The following is a 22,433-nucleotide window of genomic DNA, read 5'->3' as shown; positions in this document are numbered from 1 at the left end:
GTCTTTACTTGATAGTATCTTCTTCTAAACCTTTTCAGTAGTGGTTGAATTTCTGGTCCTGCAGCTGCAACCCTTAGCATGAGGGTTGTTAGCAAGTCTCAGGGGTTATGTCTCCTTTTCTCTTGCTCGGATGAAGAAATAAAGGGGCTCTGAAATGGAAGTGGAGATGCACCTTTATTTCAACTCTGGTTTTCTATAGGAAAAATATTTCTATCTGAGCATTTTAAACATGGTACGATTATGACCGGGGGCAAGTTGCTGTGCTTTCTGGTTCCTTTTAAGCACTGCTGGATGCATCTGTTTCTCCAACTTGCAGGAAATGTTATATATCAAGAATTTGTTGAGACCAAAGGGCAGCTGAGGGTAGGGGGCGTTCTGCGTGAGATGAGACCAGTGAAACTTGCAGCATGGAGCTTTAAGTCTAGCTGACCTTCCACTCACATCTGGTTCCTCAGTGCTCAGTGAATTAACCGTGCTGACCCTACCGTTGCAGGGCTGGCTGTGTGAGCTGCTTCGCTGGAAAGAAAACCCAAGTCCGGAAAACCGCACCCTTTGGGAGAACCTCTGCACCATTCGCCGCTTCCTGAACCTTCCCCAGCATGAGAGGGATGTGATCTACGAGGAGGAGTCCAGACATCACCACAGTGAGCGTATGCAGCATGTTGTCCAGCTCACTCCTGAGCCCGTGCAGGTCAGAGCACTAATTTCCTTGTCAGGGTGGCTGCGGGGTGGGGCGATGGACAGCTGTCAGAGGTAGAGAGAAGCAACTGGTTCCAGCTTCCTTCTGCTTTGCAGGTTGAGACACACCAGCTTTCATCTGTTTGTAGGGCCCCATGTAAGCCACAGCTCACAAGTTCAGAGTTCACTGTGTGTATATTGCAGCATGCGTGTGAGTGTGTGCAGCTTTGTGTTGGTGGTTGAAGAGAAGGGATGTGATAATCCATGCCACCGATAACAGCAAGGTCAGTAGTAGTGATATTATGGAGCTCCCTTGGTGTCAGTAGTTCTGTTGTGGCTGAAACACAATTTAGCTGTCTAAAGCTGCTGACATTTACAGGAGTACAAATGTGTTCCTCAGCAACAGCAAGAAGTGTGCGGTTATTTAGGAAGCAGAACAGAAGTGGGGACTTGGTCACTCGCTCCTTCTTACAGAACCTGAGCACCCCTGATACGCACTCTCAAACAGTGGCCAACAGGCAACTGCAGCCGTACATTTGCTTTCATTCGAAGGAGCCAGCTAACACTTCAGGAAGAGTAGGAGGATAGGAGAGGAAGTTTGTCCATGCATGGGTGACACAGGGATTTTGAAGAGTGTAACATGGAGAAGTGTTTGTTATATATTCACTGAAAATTAAAAGTACTTTTAAAATGACCATGATGAGTATTTTGTGGGGAACAGGCCTTCATTTCACAGCCTCCTCAGGATTGTTTTGCTCCTCTCTACAACCCTTGTGACTAGGATGAATTTTTGGTTTGTGCACCTTTATTCTATCCTTGTCTCAGGTCTTAATAGAATAAGAAATAAATAGATACAAATATGTGTAGGGAAAATGAAGTGAAAATACTACAAGATTTTTCATCTTTGCAGTTGCAGCTTCAGTCAGAAGAGACAATCAGGCTTATGTGTATTCCTAATAACTAGCGATGCATATCACAGACCCAGACATCTGCTGATGGTCGAGACAGGCTCAGGAGATGTTTTTTTAATCTAAAAAGCTGAGGTGATGCCTTCCACAGCAGACCATCGTTTTGGATTGCCACTGGCACTCAGTGCCATTCACCTGATCCCGTTGCGTGACCACTCTCAGAGAGTCATCCATACTGCATTTCTCTGATAATCTCACAGTTCCTCCTCCCACCTTTGCTCTCCCTGTTGTCGTTTGATGGCGGCTTGCACTGCTTTGCTACTCTTGCTGTGAACCTTGGCATTCAGCCCCTATTCTTTGTCGCTGTCGCTGCTCTTGTTCTGCTGCTGCTAGCACTGCTGCCAACTATCTAGTCTCCTTTTTCCAAAGGCAGGAGGTTTTTCTGTCTTGTAGTCCTGCCCCTTCTGAAACACGTTGGTCTCACCCAGATTAATTATTGCCTAGTTCAGTCTCCTTTGTCTCTTCTGCTACCAATTTCCTCCTTGCTTTCCATTTGGTCTTTGCCTGAAAGAAAAAATGGGGTTTCCTGGGGTTTGGGTTCTCAGAGCTATAAAGTAGGGGAAGTGCTCCAAGTAATTAATGTTGCAAGTTTTGTCTTCCACGTTCCCAAAAGTTTGTGGGATCTTGGAGGCAAGGAGCCACAAAAGGGTAAAGGGCCGAGCTAACGTGTGGGAAGATGACTAGACCTGCGTAGATTTGAACATATTAACCCAGTTCTGGTGCCCACAGCCAGTAGGACTATCCTCTAAGGGACAGTTTGAAGAAAAAGTTTCCCTGAGCTCTTGTGGGTGACCTTGATGATTAGCCTACTTTCCAAAGCCTTCTGCACATCCCTTTTCTGCATCGTGCAGGTTGGCTCTTGTGAGTGACACGTTACACTGCATTGGAATGTGATGCATTTGTATTTGTCAGCAAGTTACAAAGCCATGGATTAATTATTTATTACAGTCAAAATATGAAAAATGAAGAAAAATAAATGGAACCAGCTGGCAGCTACATACAGCAAAACTCTGGAGACCCGGGTATATAGTTGATACAGTAGGCTTGTGTTTTGGGGGTGCTGCATTTTAAAGCTATGTTTGCCCATCCAAAAACCCCAGTAGGTTTCTGAGTGGCACGCTACCAGTGCAAGACACAGGAGGCTTGCTGTCCACCTGCTCCCTACCGTCAAAAGATACCCTGCACCAAGCAAATTTTGTGTAGTTTTTAGTCTCTGGGACTTGAATTGTTTCAAGCAACAAGGTTTGTTTTTTGGCTTTGCTGCAAGGGTCACTATTAGGTAATTAGCCATGAAGAATCAATGACAGCAGCCAGAGACGTAAAGCTGAGGTCCTCACACTTGCAGTCATTGGAGATTTTGTGACACTTTACATAAGGGTAGGGGTCTTGGGCTCCGCTCCTGGCTGAACTCCAGGCCAAGTAATTACATTCTGCCTATCTGAAATTCCCCCTGTAGTGTCAAGTGGGAAAGCAACTCTCATTTCCTTCTCAAAGCGGTGGCGGGTGCAGAATGTCTGCGACGGTGCCTGGCTGCATTTTAGCGGGGGGTGGAAACATCCACGAGCTGCAGTCACCGACCTACTTTGCTTTGCAGGCTTTGCTAGTGAATAGTGCACTGTAAGTCGAGCCCTTTCCTGCAGCCTTGATGTCAAGATGACAGTCCTTTGAAGGAGATACAAGTAGCAGCGCTGTGAATAACAGCAGGTGCAGTACTGTAACACCGAAGCAGGCAGGAGGCTCTCACCTCCGCGCTCTCTCTCTCCGCCCACCCCATCTTTCTCTCTGCTCTGATGAATTTGACGTGTGTACGGTAACTTGTGTCTGATGCTTGAGTCTCCTGCTCCTCCAGCTGTGAGACTGGGAGAGCCTGAAAACAGGCTGCCCCATGCTGCTGCCAGAGCTCCCTGCCACCACGATGGAGCCCTCTCTGGGCTGGGGACACCCCTCTGTCAGACTGAAGGGCTTGGAAGAAAATCCTGGCTATCATCACAAGAGGCATGACCAGGCAAAAGATAACGGATAGATAAATTTCAGCCTTTTCCCCAGTATGGCTTCTTGGAAATGGCAAAGATTTCATTGTGATGGGTTTTGTGTAGTTCACTTGCTGATTACAGGGTTGGGCACACCTTCAGTGAGGGAATCACCCCAAGGCCAGGTATGGTTTCTGTCCTCTACCGGCAGGGTGGGCGCAGCGGGGCAGTTGTACTGCTGTAGAAGATCAGCTGGACACAACTTGGCTCTTGATGTTTAAGGGATTGCTGTTTCTTTTGTGGCAGGTTCTTACCCTCTGTTCAGTGTTACTAACCTATACCTCACTGTTTAGCTTTACGTTCAGGGCTTTAAAAAGAAACATTTTCATTTTTTCTCTCTTCCGTTAGATTTTTCCCATCAGCCATATATTAATCCATTTAATCAAATATTTTCCTGTTTCTGAAATGAAAAATGTCTATAGTGGAAGCTCAGTGCTCCAGAAATTCCTCCCCACACACTTGATTTATTTGTTATTGTGCTGAGGAGTCATAAAATGTGAGCCCTGTGGAGCTCTGTGACATGGCTGTGTTCTTTGGCAGCATCGGGTATGACCATATGGACGTGCCGGAGTGTGGATTTTCATTCACATGCTAGTTGCGGAGCATCCATGCTATACCTACATGTTGCTGTGCATGCAGGCTGAGCTTGCCACAGCCTCTCGCTTGTTTTTTACGGAAATGCAGGTGTGCGTTAAGTGGGTCTTTCTCCTTCCCATTCTGCACAATGCGATGTAATCACCAAGTGCTGCTGTAGGACTAAGGAGAAGACCTGTGACGACGTTGCTAGCTGGGTACCACAAGGATACCACCTTCAATTTACAGAGTGCCTGAGCCACAGGTTCCTGGAGGGTGGGAGGGTATGCCAGAAGTCATTATTATATTTTTGCCCTGTTCTCATCCTCTTCCACCACCGTCAGATGTGGGATCCTGTCTGGACCTTTGACCTGGCCTGGCCTGGCTGTCACATAGATCTCTTGGACAGACTGCATGCAAAGTAGTCACTTTGCAGCAAGCAGTCCTCCTGCTTCTGTGTTTAGCTTCCTGCTCTGCAGAGGTGAGGGTACCCTCTCTTGCTTTCCATCCCTTGCTAAATCCCACCATTCCCGGGCTGTTTGCTGGCGTTGGACCTTTCTGGAGTGTTAATGCTGAGAAGTGCTTACAGCCGCTTCCCATTGCCAACCAGGGATGTGGTGTTTGTTACAGACGTGCTGGGACATGGTAAATCTAATTTCTCTCCCTTCTCCCACTGTTCGTCTGCTGTGTCCAAGGTGACCACTCCAGAGAATAACCATCTTGCCTGGCACTTTAATATAGTGCTAATTCATTGTTAATTGCTGGGGCAGAGAAACCCGACTCAGTTGGGAAAACGATGAATCAAGCTGTTGTCTCTGGAGTGTTGGGGTGGATAAGCCGGTTCTCTGGAGTAATGAGCCACCACTGCAGCAAAGTACCTGCTATTCAGAGAGCAGGGAAATCTTGCCTTGCATTTTCTGCATAAGCTGACAGGTAGATCTGCTGAAGCTGGTAGGTGCATATTGATTTAAGAGCAGTCAAATGTTGACTTTAAAGAAACAGGAATGGTTTTCACATGCTTTCTGATACACTTACTTTTGTCACTGACGTCCCTCCACCCTTTTTTCTCTGAAGCTTTGATTTAGACAAATCTGGCAATTTATAATAGTTCAGATCATAAATCATGGAGGAACATTAGTAAATAAAAGAAGGCATAGCAGAAAGCTGTAGGAAAGCTCTTTTGTATTGTGTGTTCACTGCAAACATTGTGGTCTCTCTTTAAATATGTGGAAAATAACATACCACAGAAGTAAATGAAATACTAATTTTGTCATTTTGTGAGGGGTGGAAGGGAACAAATATTTTAGAAATGACAATGAAATACAAAACAGCAGAACATGGAGCCCTCGTAAAAATGGGTCAAGGCAAGTGGCGATGGCAATCCAATGAAACTAATTTCATATTCTCTTTCTAGAAGTAATAAAGAGGGGAATGAGCACCACAGTAGTGCTTCCTAATGAAATATCTGATTCTAAACATTGTCTTAGGGTTCATGGGTCACACAATGCATAGCATGCAGATGGAAAAAACAGTGAGACTTAAAATATTTTTTCTTAAAAAATAATATTAATTAATAATACTTAGGCAATCATAGATGATGAGTGAAGCAAAACTGTGTTATTCCATAGGGGAACATGGTGTGCTTAATGATCTACAGGATGATGTGCACAGTGAGTTTTTGCCACGTTTGTGTGGGTTACAGCAGGGGGTTTTGCATACTGGAAATCAGGACTGAGTTGTCTGGGAGACTTGGACAAAAACTACTTTCCCAAACCATGCTAGCTCTCTGACTTTGGTGCTTACTGTTTTATCTAGACAAATTTTTTTGTGGGGACAGTGTGCCCTGTGATTCATTCTTAGTGGCTGCACCCTGATAGTTTGGGGTTTTGATCATTTCTCTGCACCCAAAAGACAGACCATAGATGGATACCCACTGCTTTTTGATTCCCCCAGATCCTTATTCCATGGCTGGATGTGATGTCTGCTCAGACAGGGGTGGTCAAGACTGGTGCAACAACTTGTATTCAACAAGGCCAAATGGACTTTCAGAGCTACTTGTATTGCAGGTTTATTCATTCCACTCAAAAAGCTCGGAGCTTTGGTTTGGGTGGGTTGCAGCTGGAGTATTTATTTTGTCTTTGATTTAGAACTACAGGGGGAAATGCATGTCAGAACAAGATCTGTGAATTTTGTGAGTGGACAATATCTGTCTTCCTCAGTTGTTACATTATCTGGAGTTCTCCCCTATCAAAATTAGACAATAACAGTCAATTTCAGTATCTCCTTTCAATCTAAACCATTCAAAAAACACTGAAAAAAAATCTCAAACTATGTAACTTCTGTTTCTGTGCAGTATTAAAGCTGAAGGTGATATATATTGCAAATGCCACTTTGCATTTATCGTGTGTCTGCTCTTGGGTGGGGGTCAGGGGCTCTCTTTCTTCGAAGAAAGCAGTACATGCAAAACTCTCAGACGGCTTCCACTTCTGAACTGCTTTCTCATACTGCTCCAGTACCCATGCCTTGCAGCCAGACACGCTGCGTTTTGGAACAAAAGCTGTGGCTGTGGGTTCTGGTTTGCTGTCCTTTTGGTGCACTCCACTTTCCTGACGGGCCACAGTAGCTCAGGAGCCTTGCACGAGGTTTAGCAAAGGCAACAGGAGCACATATCAGACAATGAACCCCTTACATTTGACTCTGAGGTGTCCGATAGAGCTTCTTGTGATTGATAGTTATCACAATTGCAGTGGAAAGCCACTGAGCTTTGACTGCTATAGCCAAACCTGCCTACTGCGCCTTCTCAGCTGTTTCTGTTTAGTGTGGATATCTAATGTGGCTGAAAAGTGCTGCTGATTTTTATTAACTTTAAGCCTGTGATTCCCCTTGAAATGATAGCAGGGAGCGTACTTGCAATTAAAGCAAAACTGCTTCTGTTCTGAAATTAGTTTAGGTTTAGTACTATTCCATTTAACCCTAGAAATGGGAGATCAAGTAAAGTGGATTGTTTGGGGGTTTTCTGAGGTGGCAAGTTTAGTCTCATCAAAGTAGTACATCCTTTCTGTATTTGTTCAGACTCCTGGAACCATGAGGGCACCTCAGTGCCACCTGCTCCCGGACAGCTTTCATTTGGTCCAGGATCAACTGAGGACAGGGCAGGAATGAGGTGGGACTTTTAAGTGAGGGAGCCCCGAGAGCACGTCTGGTGTTTTTCTTCACCATCTTCTTACAACAAAGACAACTGTGAGGGTACTGACACCATGGCAGAGGTAGAGGCAGTCCCTGGAGCCAAGGACACGTGTGCTGTCATGCAGGACGTGCTGCCCCATTTGAGGCAGAGGCAGTTCTGCCCAGACGGCGGCTTGTGTGAGGCTGCCCAGAGCAGCTCTGCTCGGGCTGCCCTGGCTCCCGCAGCAGGGATGCTCCAGGCAGAAACTTCACGTAAAATCTGAACATGCAGATTTAACGCTGCGGAGACTTGGCAGTAATCAGCAGGGTGGTGGTTTGCGTTGATGCTGCTCTGACAGGTCATCTTTTTAGCAAATGACATCACTGTAGCTGTGGCCCCTGTCATCTCACCCTTTTGCCTTTCACACGCAATTTGACCAGATTTAGCCCTCATTTCTTGCAGTCCTGGCCCTCTCGTAAATGTTAAACTGCCAGCGTTGTAAAGAGTCATAGTAGGTTGAGGATGAGCAAACATCTAGAGCAAGATTACTAAATAAAGTTCTTTAAATTCACATAACCTTTGAAGCTTGCTGGCTGGCAGCAGCCCAATCTTGAAGGCTGCAAAGCCACTAGATGAGCCTCTCTTCCATTTACGTTTGGAAATTTTTGTGGTTAAAAATATTGCTCTTTTTAATTTCATTTTAATGCTCCCTGAATAATCCCTGTCCCTCACACTTCTACATAAATGATAATACCAGGCTTTAGAGATGCGTAAATGTTTATCGGCTACTGGCCGTATGCAACATTTTATTCTGGGGCTCCTTACAGAAATCTTACGATAAAGTTAGAGCCCTGGATCATCACAGCTGGCCTTTCTGTGCAGATAAGCAATTGTAAAAATTACATGGGGAGGGAAACAGGATTGTATTGTGCTACCAGAGCACATTGCACTGCTTGTCCCCCAAAGATCACTGAGAGCGAGTGAGCTGTTCTTCCTCCCGTGTTGCACAGCATCCCCCAAGGAAATCACGCAGCTTCTGGGCAGTGCTGGGAGTTAGGCTATGACAGAGCAGGACATAGATGCTCAGTCTCCTTGCCCCAGGCCAGTCTTTTTGGAAATTCATTGGTGTGGACTTTTCTAGACTGTAGTATGTGCAGGGATATGTTTTTTTTCAGGGTTAGTAGGCTGTGTATGTTGTTCCATGTTTGTATGGACTTTTACAAGAATTGCAGATGAAACGGGAAACGTTTTTGTGTGTATGCATTATTCTCACACATCAAGTATCCAGAAGTACAGTAGCACATATTTTTTCTCACAGTCATCTATGCTTACAGTGTTTCAAAGAATATTCCAAAATATCTTGGCACAGACAAAGCGAAGCTGTTTGCAAGATCCCTAGCTGTGGAACAACAAAGGCTATATTCTCAGCACACATCACACATGACTTCTATTAAAGTCTTAAACAAAAATCAGATAATGTATTTAGAAGATCTAACTTCGCCATTTATGATGCTACTCACATTGTGAAAGGAAGTAGGTATCCCCTTGTGACTCCTTTCCAATGTCTTTTCCCTCAGTTCTACTCACTTCTTCATGTTTCAGATTAGAAGGTAAAAATCTTATACTTAAGTACAAATAAATACATTTTAAACTCAGTAATTTGGGACTAACTCACATCGTGGTGCCTAACTTAAAAGGGACTTGGTGCTCAGAAACCAAGGAATACAAGCACTTACAAGGTGCCTCTGGTGGAGCATTCAGAAGTTTGAAACATCTAAAATCATTATTAACCTCTTACCACTACATATGGCAAAAAGGATGTGGTAAGTCACAGAATGTATCCTGGATATTACAGACACAGCCATCTCATTAACTTTGTGTCAAAAAACATTCTTTGGTTTCCAGTTTGGGCTATATTTAGTTTATGCTGTTTGTACCATCATAGTACAAAATAATGTTGACACCCTTGAACTTTCTAGTTGCTTTTTCTCAAATTTATGGTTTGGATCTCTACATTATGCTCTTATTAGGCCATGCCCATTTGATGTGCTGCACTTGAATCCAAGACACAGTGGCAGGGAGGATTGTGAAGAGCCCCCTTCCACAACTCCCGTCACGTGGGTGTTGAGGAAGGCGAGCACGTTCTGCAAAAAGGCTTAATGCAGACCCACAGTTGTTAGGGGCTTTTATGAGAGTTGTGTGGCTAAGTCTCTTGGTTAGGTCTGGAAAACCTTGGTCTTCTCAGTCTTGCTTGCAGAAAGCTTGGCAACCTAGCTTTCTTTTTACTTCTTGGGATTTTGGTAATTTTTAGATTTGAAACGTGCAGACTATCACAGAAATCCCTTGTGCTACCGCTGGATACAACCAGGAGTTGTATCCTGCCCCTGAGGACTAAGAGCTGGCCCCTCTTTCTGTGCTGTGTTGAGGAAAGCTGCAGTAGCAACTGTGAATCCATCTAGTTGTACCAGAAAGAAAGAGACACACTAAAATTCCAGGACTCAACAAGCCCCATAAAAAGATCTGTCTGGACAGCACTTCACTAGTTAAGTGCTAAGTTACTATTATTATTTATTATTTATTTCCTCTTCTATTTTTCCTCTTACTGAACAAGCAGGAAATACCTTTGTTCTTTCATTTTAGAAGTGAAACAAATGTATTCCCTGCAGCATTTAAAATTTTAATAATCCATAATAAATAAAATCATATCTAATAACATAACTGCTTTCAATTGGCAACGCGATCTCCTAGATGCATTGCAATGGCAGAAACATAAATAGTTGCAGCCTCTGAAAGCCTACTTCCTATTTGCTAAATATACTTGGCTTGCTTTAAATTCCTTTGTGTGCAGTCATTAATACAATCCTCTTTGACAGCATTTAATTAAAGTGCTTTTCTCTATTAAATTCATTAAAACTTTTTTTTTATATACAACTGTTTCCCAGACACTGAATGTTAAGGACCTGTAGGCCTCTCTTTAAATAACTTCTCTCTCCTTGTTGTAAATTGTTAATTAAATTTAACTTAGACTGTTTAAAGATGGCTTGGAAAAGAAAGCCAGATTTCAGGATATGGTCTCAATCATGTCTCATTTTTTTTAACACAATTTTTTCCATGTAGTTATAGACTGTGTGTTATATTGTTTATGAATGTTGCTGTACTTTCAGCTGGAACCAAGCAAAGAAATACCCCAAGAAGCTCATTTCCATCTCACTTCAAAATTTTCCATCTTTTTAGTGCAGTTTCTTAGCCTAAGAGTATTTGCATGGGGGAGTAAGGAGGGAGGAGCTGTTTAGTATTAATAGATTATTGACAGTTTAATGTCTTGGCACCTAGACAGCCCATAAGGTATAATAAACAGGAAGCTGTCTGATGTGAGCGCAGTCAATAGCGTATTCAATCAGAACCTTTCAGTTAATTGCTGGTTGACCTCAGAGATTTCTTTTAAGTGAAACTGTCCTTCGCTCAGATCTCATCTGGGTTTCAGGGTTTAATTTGAGAATGCCCTTTCCACGTGGTAGCTTGTGCATACGTTCCCGGTCGGATTTTTGCTTTGCTCCCATGCACAGCATTGCGAGGGCAAGGCTCTGCCCGGAGCTTTGCAAAACAAGTAGACGTGCACTGCGTGTCTGAGGGCTGCGACCGTGGACAGGGATACGCCGTGGAGCTGGCCTGCCGGTGGGCACCGACACCACCGTTAAAGCAGGCAGGGCTGTAAACTGGTGCCAGGGCTATTTTCAAAGCAGCTGAGCTGTTTTCCAGAGTGTTTTGGGTACAGTTAGGCGCGGCTGTGGTGCCTGGGCAGGCACCGCGGCGCTGACGCGGCCTGTGCGGATGAGATGTGCCGCAGCCGGACGCGGCTGCCCCGGCAGAGGGGTCCGCGTGGCTGCGTTCACCCCACCCGCGGCACAGATTCCCCTGCTCGCCTGCGCAAGTGCAAACCAAGGCTCGTTTGTATTCAGTTTCCCTAATTTCTGTACTTAGCCATTCTAATTTTTTCAGACTGCGTATCTTGATGAGATCTAGATAAGCTACAAAGGCAAGCAGGCAGGAAACCACACGGGCAGGCCCTGACCCTGACTAACTGGAAACCATCTGCTTATTTGGGGAGGGAACCTCCAGTGAAATCTCTTCTAGCAAGTCTGCCGCGTCTGGGTTTTTCTTCCTTTCCCTCCAACTGTTGACTTTGAGTGTGTGTGTTTTCCTTAAGCGAGATCAGGGAGGGTCAGCTGTGGCAGCCCTCGTTTGCAGCAGACGGGTCTGCATTTCCCAATGGCAGCGAGTACTGCCCTGTGAAGGAGATGCTTCTGTACCAGGGCGAGTTTAATTTACATTTCATTCAGTCAGGAGACATTTTTTTGTCTCTAGAACTTGCAGTTATTGTGTCTTTTAGCCACTTATCATGCATTCAGACTGTGGTTTGCTGAAAGGAGTATTATTACTTTTAATGTCTAATTTTTCCCTGGTTTTGATTCATTTCTGTGGTTGTCTTTGTCCCTCTGCGTCAAACTGCTTATGGCTTTTTAATGGCCTGATTAGCACCGGGGAAGCATTGCTGTCTTGGAGTAATGGTATTCCTGGTGTTCCCTTGTTTAAATGAGATCAACAGTAAGAATGCTGCGTTGCTGTGTTTGGGATCCATTGAAGTCCAGTCCAGAGCCCTGACTGAAGCAGGTTGTAAATTTTGGGGGTTCATGCATGTTGGAAAGGTGAGGGGGAATAGTTTTGAGATGATGCCTCCTTTCTGGGAAGATTCAAGGATAAGAGAGGCTTGGAGTCCTTCTTTCTGGAGAGAATGGAACAAAACCATGGCAAGATGGAACAGAACCAAGGAAGAAGTCCCGGGGTACATGTGTGCCCCTGGGGCCATCAGCTGTAACATGCAGGCTTCACTCCCAGGTGTCTCTGGCCAGAATATATTCGAAAGTACTTTCTGGTTTTATCAAACTTACTGGCCAAGCTCTTAATCAGTATTACATAGACCAAAGGACTCCCAGATGCAATAAAAATCATAAGCTTTATTGGATTTTGAGATAGGAAAGATTCACGTCCAGCTCCTTTTATAAACTGCATTACATTTCATTCTTTCAGAGCTCCCATCAGTACAACCCTTTGTAAATATGACAGTGAAGGAGGTAAGTGGGTAGATAGATGGCTATGAGCTTCTGTTCCTTGGGTGGTACAGCCTAGAGCTATAGAAGTGCTTGAGCTGAGTTTAAGGGGTTGCTGACATTTCTGAAATACTGAAAGAAAAAAACTATAGTGGTGCTTTTTAAATTATTATTTTCAGTTAAAATTGGAAAAAAAAAAGGTTTGCAGCAGTTTAGAGGAACATAATGCTTTAAAGGAAAATAGGAAGAATTAGAAGAGCAAAAGTTGTTCTGAATAAAAGCAACCAGAATATGCTGTTTCATGAAAAATGCCTAAACAACTGCTTGAACTTTTTCAGAATATCCACCCCCTCCCGCCGCTGCCCCAGGCAAACAGCTTGGCAAAGTAGACTTTATTTAGGCAATACTTTGATGTCACTCAGTCAACATTTTTGACTGAAGGAATGATTTTTGACTGAAAAATGCCACACAATTCTAATCTTAATGAAGCAACGAACGATGTTTTGCATTTCTAGCAAAAGCCTGGGGCTCCTTGCACACAGATCTACAGCAGCTGCAGGCTTGTGTTAAGTGTGAGCTTACCCCTGCGATAATGTGTGTGTAGCCAGCCACGGGCTGAGCGGTCCACGGAGCTCCCCACAGCAGGCAGCAGCAAAGCCAGGGATGGATCCCAGGGCCGTAACAGTGTCATCCTCTGCTTTGTCCTAATACTGCCTCGCCGGCCATATATTAAACCATTTTTTAAAAAATGAATAAAATACCTTTTTTTCCCCCAGCTGCATATTTTCTAGTACTGTCAATATAAACTGGAGGTGCTGTTTACTTTCTATAAAGCCTTTTTCTTCCAGCATCCAGAATGTGTAAAACAGGTACAGGTCAGAGTAGTGAGACACAGAGAGCAGTAGCACCAGCATAGCTGCCTCAGTCTTCCGGATGTGCCCACCTTTTCCAGAGTATAATCGGGAAGACAAAGGATTTTAGATCTAATTGTCTGAGGCCTCCTGTCCTCAGTGCCCTAATCTGTGCGGGAGACTGTACTTTGGTCATTTGATTTTTATTTACCCAGTTTCAAGCTAAGGGTATAATAAAGCTCATTATGCCAGTAGCGTGTGTGGTAATGCTGGATATTTTGCTTTTACCATGGTAGTTGATTATAATGCACTTTTTAAGACTTGCTTTCTAAAAAAAGGCATATTTATACTTTTATGTGTTTGATTCACACAGTATAGTTTGCTCCAGTCCTGTTATTAAGTGCATTGGTGGTTACGTCTAGAAAGCAAAAAACATGCTGAGTAGTGTTTTATCAGCACAAATCTACTATTTTCACTAACCATAACAGTCAGGTTCTCCTGACTTCTAACTGCCCCCATTGTAAAAATTAGCAGTACAGTTGGGTATTCCTGGAACCCCAAATAGCCATCTGTAAGGACCTAAAACAGTTCGATGGGACAAATAATTACCCCCCCCCCCCCCAGCAGAAGCCAGTGTCTAATCCAAACATATCCTTCCTGAAATAATGCAATGCCTACTCCTGATCTGAGTAACTGGAAAACAACATGATTATAGTGGTGCCATTCGTGCCACCATAGTTAGGGGTTTAGAGCTTGACCTTAAGCATGGCTCTAGGTTGGGGCTTGTCAGGGAAGATCTTGCTCACACTCCCCACAAATACTCTTCTGATTTTCGAAAGAAAAGGAGAACATGTGTAGTGTTAATTAAACAAGAAAGTGTAGAGGATACCAGAAGTATTTTGTCTGCAGAAAAGCAAACCAAAAAGCCTTTTGTTGCTTCCTTGGTTCCTGTGGCATTCTGCCAGCTCCTCATTAGGATTAGCAGGGTTGGGATGGGGAAACTCAGAATTGATCCGAAATCTTTGACAGACCCTCCCTCCAGCCACAACCAAGCTCAGGCTCTATTTGGAAACTGCCGAGCAGGGCTCTGCACGCCATAGCACCCTGGAGAGCCTTGCTAGGGCTGCAAGACGAAGCACGAAGAGCCCAGTCGGAGGCCCACAAAGCTCATGGTCTCGTTTTGAAGAAGGTAAGTGTAAACTGGAAGGTTTTGTGGCCCTTGATGTGTGCACAGATGTTGAAAGTCCCACTTGAGTGGGACTCCAGTTAGCATGACCATGCAGAAGGGCAGGGTGAGCCTTTACAGGGCTGTTTCTTTTTCCCTTGTGGGGAAGGCTGCCTTGCTACCTGTCGTGGTTTAACCCCAGCCAGCAACTAAGCCCCACACAGCCGCTCGCTCACTTCCCCCCGGTGGGACGGGGGAGAGAATCAGAAGAGTATAAGTGAGAAAACTCGTGGGTTGGGATAAAGACAGTTTAATAGGTAAAGCAAAAGCTGCGCACGCAAGCAAAGCAGAGCAAGCAGTTCATTCACCACTTCCCATGGGCAGGCAGGTGTTCAGCCATCTCCAGGAAAGCAGGGCTCCATCACATGTTAATGGTTACTTGGGAAGACAAATGCCATCACTCCAAATGTCCCCCCCTTCCTTCCTCTTCTCCCAGCTTTATATGCTGAGCATGATGCCGTATGGTCTGGGATATCCCTCTGGTCAGTTGGGGTCAGCTGTCCCAGCCGTGTCCCCTCCCAGTTTCTTGTGCACCCCCAGCCTACTCACCAGTGGGATGGTGTGAGAAGCAGAAGAGGCCTTGGCTCTGTGTGAGCACTGCTCAGCAATAAGGAAAACATCCCTGTGTTATCAACACTGTTTTCAGCACAAATCCAAAACACAGCCCCAGACTAGCTGCTATGAAGAAAATTAACTCTACCCCAGCCAAAACCAGCATGCTACCGCAGGTAACAGGCAGGAGAGGCTTGCATGGCTTCTTCGAGGCCGGCAGAGTCCTGCCTGCCTGCCGGGGGATGCAGCAAGCCAGCCCCCATGCCAGCTGTGCTGGCCATGCCCCATCCCCAGACAATGGAGCCATCCATCACCGATGCCTTCAGGAGAGAGTCTGCAGCGGCGTTGTGCAACGCTTCCTGGCTGCATCGGCCTCTCTGTCACCAGCACCCTGGTTTGTGCCAGCAGAAGCCGGAATGAATCTGGCCTCTTGCGTATTTATACAGTAGGTACGTGCCGGCTCCACCTGCGGGCTGAAGAGTAGTTGCTGACAACCCTCACAGGCTGCAGCTAGGTATTTGAGAAAGGGATATCCACTGCTGGCCACAGTTACGATGCAGTAAACCTAAGAATCTGGCTCAAACCAGCCAAAGATGGGATGTTCAGAGCTAATCCACTAACGTTCATCAGCATGAGCTCATTTATGCTGCCCCATAAAATCAGCCAGTTCTCAGGCACTTGCACAGCAATGAAAGTTGTGCCTGTGCTTTTGTGGGAAGAGTTGAGTTAGCGTTCAAGGGAGAGCAGTTACCCCAGGAAACACCGGGACACTGCTCTGCATTGTCAGAGTTTTGTGATTTATTTTTTTAACATTATACAGACAAAATAGTGGCTATTGTGTAGGCACGTGCTGTCTATTAACAGAGATCAGGAAAGGGAAATAAACCACGCATTACTGAAGAATAAGATCATGATTGTGGTCAAGTGATGGCAGAAATTTTTTTTCTCTTTGTCAAGCTGATTTGTAAACATTCTTCAAACAACTGTGCAGACAGCAGTGCCACGGCTTCTTGAAAGGAAAGCAAAGACAAGGAATGATTCCTCCGCACAGATGTTTTACAGTAACCTTAGACCTGTCCAAAAGTTATCTGGTCATCTCCAGTTGTCACTGCAAACTACACTGCACATGTAGCCTCTTGGCAGCACAGTGTAATCAGGCTGTAATTTATATTTTATCTCCAGTGATGATAGCTCTTAAAAATGTTTTGTGGTGTATTTGCTCTTTGATGCATGCTAAGCTCCTGTTAGCATTAATGGGAGCAGTGTGTGCCGGGAGGGGCGGGGGGGGGAAGGGAGACGAGACACCTTCCCCCTGCCTTCAAGTCAAGATTAATTGCGTTTTGCTAATGCTTCTGCTTATCACTTTGCGTGGGATGGCAAAAGCAATGCACAACTGAAAGTTCTGTAATTTTTTGCTATTTGTTTTTCTTCCTGTTGTCTTTTTTGTCACCTTTTTGACCATTTTTGACGGTTTGGTCCTGGAGAAGAATTGCAGGATGGGGCCGCTATTTCAGAGACTGGGTGTTTGTTCAGTGTCTTCCCATGTTTTCAGATCACTGCCTATTTCCTGCCTTAAGCAAGGCGACCGCCTTAGAGCAAAGGGAAGCATGTGGCAAGTGTGCTCCAAAGATGTTGAAATGAATCACTTCAACCAGCTCACATTCCAGCCTGGAAATCAAACTTGCCTTTGACTTTGGGTTCCCTGTGGAACTCATTTCTCTCCTCACAGTTCTCCCTGACTCCCCTTTTGCGTGGCTCAGAGAGTGACTCGTACCTCAGACCTGAGAGATTCAGGACACAGGGTTTGTGTGATCCAATATTCTGGCTACGGTGGTGGTCAGTAGCAGATGAAGGGTGATAGGAAAGGCCGGAATATTTGGGGGATTTTTTTTACTGCGTGACTGCTTTGTCTTTGCAGCTCAATAGGACCCAGGGCTGCTGGGTTACAAGTTGTTGTAGCCACCAGCTCTAGTTGGCTGGTGTGATCCGGCATGCATGAGACGGGGTACATCATATCACAAACATGTATTATAATTATCTCTAATAATGGTGTTTACTCACGTGAAGCAATTACTAAGCTGCGTTGGAAAACGCACAGGATGTGTGGCTAGCATTTGAGCTAAAATTAAAAGAAGCTCAGGCTGAAGTTAGATGAAAGTGAACATATTTATCCATGTCAGACTTCCTACCATTTTGCACGCTCATATTGATTTCTTTTGACACGGTCTTCTTTTATTGAGTACCATATATTTTTTTAAATCCCTTACCGATAACAGTACCTGCTAAGGGCAATTGTAAAAGGAAACTAAAGTATATTAAACCTGCCTGGAGTCAAAATGTAATCTAACACCTGTAGTCTGCAATTTGTCATCACTTCATAGATACTTTTTCTTTTTTAATAACAGTTTCGGATTTTCCTGAGTTTTGACCTTAGGATACTGTATAATCCAAGAAAAGCAAGGAAACTAAACCACAGTCTTTAACACAGCTTTATGGTGTCAAGGTGTGAAATCACCACTGTGAGAATGAACCCAAAGAAAATACTTCATTTGGAGCTGCGACTAGTGCCGCAGTGTTTACCCAAATGAATGTATTTTTGCAAGGGAAAAAAAAAAAAGAGTAGTCTAACAACCACATTTTTGAGAGGAAAAAAAGGAACACAGGTGCAAATTGTAACTTCTGCTATAGTTTCTTGTACAGACATTCCTAGGAAACCTGTAAAGTGTCTTGGCACAGTGATTGTGTCTAATTAATGCTCTTAGCCCTCTGAGCCCCGGACTGGGAGGCTATCAGGGTGCAAGCCTGTTTATGGCAGCAGCTTGCTCTGTTCTCTTCTTGCACGTTTCTGTATATGAAGAAAGAGAGAATGGGGGTAGGGAGTATAAGGCTGTTTGTTTGCATAGATAATCTCTCACAGATTATTCCTGTAAGATCTGCTAAGAGGGACAGTGCCTCCTTCTAGGTATAAGACTTCTTTGCAAGGTGATGGAGGTTGTCTCTCAAGTAAACTCTTAACAGGATAGCTAGGCACTGCCTGGGAGCTCTCGGCTTGCAGCCACGAAGTGTTGCAAATTCCAGCTACAGGTCTCAGTAAAATGCACCTGAACACCTTGTTTAGGCGTGTCCTCCACCCTCCCTTTGACTTCAGCTAGTCATTGAGAAGGAGCTTTTCCAACAGGCTTGCTTACGTGAAGTACCTGGTGAATCCGTTTTTGCATTGAGTCAAACTGGTGGCAAATCATGCTGACTGGCCTTCAATGCTTGTAAGGGATGTAATAGATGACCGGTGTTAGATGTACCAAACAGAGGTACTGACCCCACATTTTGTAATGTGTGTGCATTCTCTCTGGCTTTTATTTTGGGCTCCTTAAGCAGGCTAAAAACTTGCTCTCTTTGGCATAAAAGTCCTTGGTGCGATGCAGTGTTATGGCTGGCTATGAGAACAATGTAAATGTGAAGGAAAACTAAAAGGTGAGACCCCTTCCCACTGTGGAGAATAGAATCATAGAATCATTTAGGTTGGAAAAGACCTTTGAGATCATAGAGTCCAACCATAAACCTAACACTGCCAAGTCCACCACTAAACCACTAAGCACCACATCTATACATCTTTTAAATACCTCCAGGGATGGTGACTCCACCACTTCCCTGGGCAGCCTGTTTCAATGTTCGATGACCCTTTCAGTGAAGAAATTTTTCCTAATATCCAATCTAAACCTCCCCTGGCGAAGAGAAGGCCAGTCCATTCAACTTTGCTCCTTGTGGGTTTGGGTTATGAGAATTGGTACTGGCCAGCACATGCTACTTGAGGTACCTGTCAGTGCTTGCTCTGTCCGTGCACAGAGGAAGGCGGTGTCTGCTCGACAAGGGCAGGGTCTCTGTTGCAAATGCACAGTCTTGTCTTCCAAGAACATAACGTTTTTGGTGTTTCTTGTGGTAAGGGGCACCTCATCATCTCAGCAAAACCCGTTGGAAGGGAGCACACATGACTAATGCAGTCTGCAAAGGGAAGAGCAGAACCACGTGACGAAACACAAGAGCTTAGGGTTTTCATGTAGAAAGGCAGTTCCTGTTTCTAATCTGCTCCAGCAGCTCTTGAGGCAAGGAAAGGTGGCATTTCATGGAGCGAGTGTGGTCAGCCAGTGCCTCACTGCAGTTGGTGCCCAAGTGCATGTGTGTATCCCACTCAAGCATCCTGCTTGGCTCCCCTTAGCGACTCACCATTTTCATGTGTCTAGTTCTAGCTAGAAAGTGGGTGGAAATGGAAACGAACATCAGTGGGGTAGTGAATCCAGCCAAAATTAAATACAGTGCAGACACAGACTGCAATTACCTGACGTTCATCATTCAGTTTAGGTTCGCTCACCTCTCTTTTCGGTGGGAACGCATCTGTCCCGGTCTGCCAGAGTCAGGTTTCTCCTGCGGGAGCGTCCTGAGATGTGGGGAGCAGATACGTGTAAAACAGTGCAGTGATCCCTCCCCCCCAATAATTCTTGGCTTTAGATTTTAGAAAGACCACAAACCCTTAGCTTATTACAAGTAATCCTGATCACTCCGTAATGATACACTACATTATATACTCTCCTAAACTTAATCATTCAATATCTCACTTCCTTCCCTGTAGGCATGTACTATTATATTTTACACATGGCTTCCAGCTGGTTTTCATTGTGGCCTTCAAATCATATTGTAGTACAGTGTGATTCAAGACCAGTCACTTTATCTTTAAAAGTCAACTTCCATCATAGTTGTTTTCTTGCAAGTTTTCTACCAGGGCTGGTTAATTTGTTTGGAAAAGTGAGTTTGTGAGGTTAAAGTCTACCTGGATGAACCTTCATAAAGCAGCATCTTCCAAAGCTGCTCTGTTCTGAAACGCTGAGAAGGCAACCATGCCTGTACAGTTTAAAAATGAAATCTCTTGAAGGGATGGAAAAAATAAGTCCTGTGGGCATGGAAGGAAATCTATATCTTCACATTTGATTTGAAAGTAGATGGGCAGTCAGTGAGGAGGGAGGGAGGGAGGGGAAGGGAAGGGAAGTCAGCTGCAGATGGTGGTGGCTGTGGAGGAGGAGGAGGAGGCTGCCCTGCCTGTGGCTGGGGAGCGGTGGGGAAGGGCACGGAGGAAGGAGAGGGGAGTGGGAATGGGGGGCACGGTGCACCTATGCCGGGAGGGGCACCCTTCCGAGCCCAGCGCCAGCTTTCTTGGGAAAAGGAAAGCTGAGCATGGCCATCATTTTTATCCCTTCTCTCTGAAGCCCACCATACGTGTGGTGTTTTGTGGTAGGGGTCACACCATCATTTGGGGGGTTTATCTGCACTGGAAGATGCACTGCAGCCTGTACTTAATCACGGAAGATCACCGGGGTTTCCTTCTTTACAGTACAGAAGCGGAGCAGCACTGACCCAAAAACCGCAGTGTTACGGCAGGGTGTGCACAACAGTGCGTGAAGCTGGTGGAAATTTTACCCGCAGATTTAAGAGCATAATAATGACCCAAAATCTGAAAATCTGGAACTGCCAAAAATGGTTAGTTTCCTCTCTGAGGCTGCGGCATGCAGAGCCAGACATGAAGTAAGCAAATTGCCCAAATCGACCAGCGTGTTTTACAAATGTAGTTCAAAGCAAATACTTAACAAAAAGGTAATTTAGATCTCATATTGTATCATGTGCCTCAACAGTTGATCTGTTTCCCATAGAAAAGCATGTTCTTTTGTATTAAATAGGCCATATTATCGGAAGGAAATACAAAAGTGATGACAGCTTAAACCTGAAGGAAATTCTGTGTATTTATCAATCTCTCTGTATATGGGTAATGTTGTGTCGCTGAAAAATGTTGCATCGCTGAAATCCTTTGTTAATGCTGCTGGAAATCCAGAGCAAGTCCCCAAAGTTAGTGAAATAATGAGATTTATCTGTTATAAGAGTAGCTTTAGGGTTTTGTATTACTTAAGAAAATGGCAAGTGAAATAAAATACAACATTTTTCTAATATTTTACACTGATAACCCCTGGGCTATGTGTTTTCTCTTCTGGAGAGGATGGAGAGGTCACTCCAGAAAAGGAAGGGTTAAGTAAAATTATTCTTTCCCTCCCGCTCTCAGCCCTCTCTTTGGTTGATTGCTTTATAGATGCTGTAGGCGTCTCTTCATCTCCTTCAAATTAAACATTTTACTGCTGCTGATCCTGTATTGTTGGATTTTTTTCATCATTATATTTGATTGGAAGTCTTGTAACATTTCTCAGGCTGGATCGTTTCTCATGCTATTTGTCAACTGAAAAGGGAAAAAAAGCCCACTTCCAACTCCAACAAGAATGAACTGAGTAATTCACACTCTTTCTGGATGTGTTTCTATCTCTGTTAGCTGCTACTTGAATTCAGCTTCTGATTAGCAATGCTACTTGAGGCTTTTCATATGATGCTGTCTGTAAATTCCCTGGCAGTTTATTTGTGGTGTTAAATCCCTTTTTTATTTGGCTGCTCTGGGCCTTACAGTGTCAGGGGACAGGACCAGGGAGCACAAGAGGGGAGATAAATGTAGGTAGGGGCTGTGTGACGAATTTATGGGGCTGGGTCCTCGGCTAGTGTCAGCGATCCCGGCTCTGCTGCTTTCAGTGCTCCCTGCCGATGTAGGTACGGATCCGGCCCTTGACTGTAACCCCTCTGTTTGGAAACGTCAGTCCTTCTCTTTGAAAACAATCCATGGACAAAAAAGAAATCCTCAAAGAGCAGCTGAGCGATTCAGTTCATTGGAACATTATGCTCCTTTATTACAAGAGATGTAATAAAACATAAACCAGAATATCTGTCATCTCCATTTGAGTTTCTCCTGTGCCCCAGCTCCTTGGTTAGCTCCACGTCTATGACGCCCTGAGTATTTACGTGCTTGAGAGGAAAATGAATCTGTTGGCACCAAGAATCATTTGCAGCGCTTCTGCCCACCAGCGGCTCTGCCAGGAGCGTGGCAAGCCCTGCCTGTCACCGGTGGTGACACCTGCTTTTAGCTGACAGCGTGAAGCTGCCCTGAAGCTGCCTCCTTGTTCGGGCACTTTCCGTCACTGTCAGGAGCATCGCTCCGCGGCGGCGGCAGCAGCGACCGGCGCGGCAGTCGGCGGGACGTGCAGTCGTGTGTCCGCACGTGCGCGCCCTCGCACGCGCACCCGCTGCTCGTCGAGGCGCTGGGGACGTGGCGCCGGGTCCTGCCTCTGCGACCGGTGCTGAGCAGCAGCTGGAGCCGTAGCCCCTCTCGGCCGGCCGAGTGCCGTCAGGTGCGGCGGAGGAAAGG

General features: G+C 45.1%; 1 protein-coding gene across 6 annotated transcripts in view; it reads left to right on the top strand.

The window, feature by feature from the left end:
* SATB2 (SATB homeobox 2) overlaps window positions 1-22,433 on the top strand; it is a 139,238-nt gene that overhangs the window by 113,898 nt on the left and 2,907 nt on the right. For all 6 annotated transcript variants that reach the window (XM_030019009.2, XM_030019007.2, XM_030019006.2 and 3 more), the window contains one exon: window positions 494-691. In XM_030019009.2, coding sequence (XP_029874869.1) covers window positions 494-691 — 198 coding nt within the window. The remainder of the gene's footprint in view (window positions 1-493; window positions 692-22,433) is intronic.

The sequence above is a fragment of the Aquila chrysaetos genome, chromosome 6 (genome assembly GCF_900496995.4).
Source record: "Aquila chrysaetos chrysaetos chromosome 6, bAquChr1.4, whole genome shotgun sequence".
Classification (NCBI taxonomy): domain Eukaryota; kingdom Metazoa; phylum Chordata; class Aves; order Accipitriformes; family Accipitridae; genus Aquila; species Aquila chrysaetos.
The sequence above is the reverse complement of the archived record's forward strand: the minus strand, read 5'-3'. Positions and strand labels throughout refer to the sequence as shown.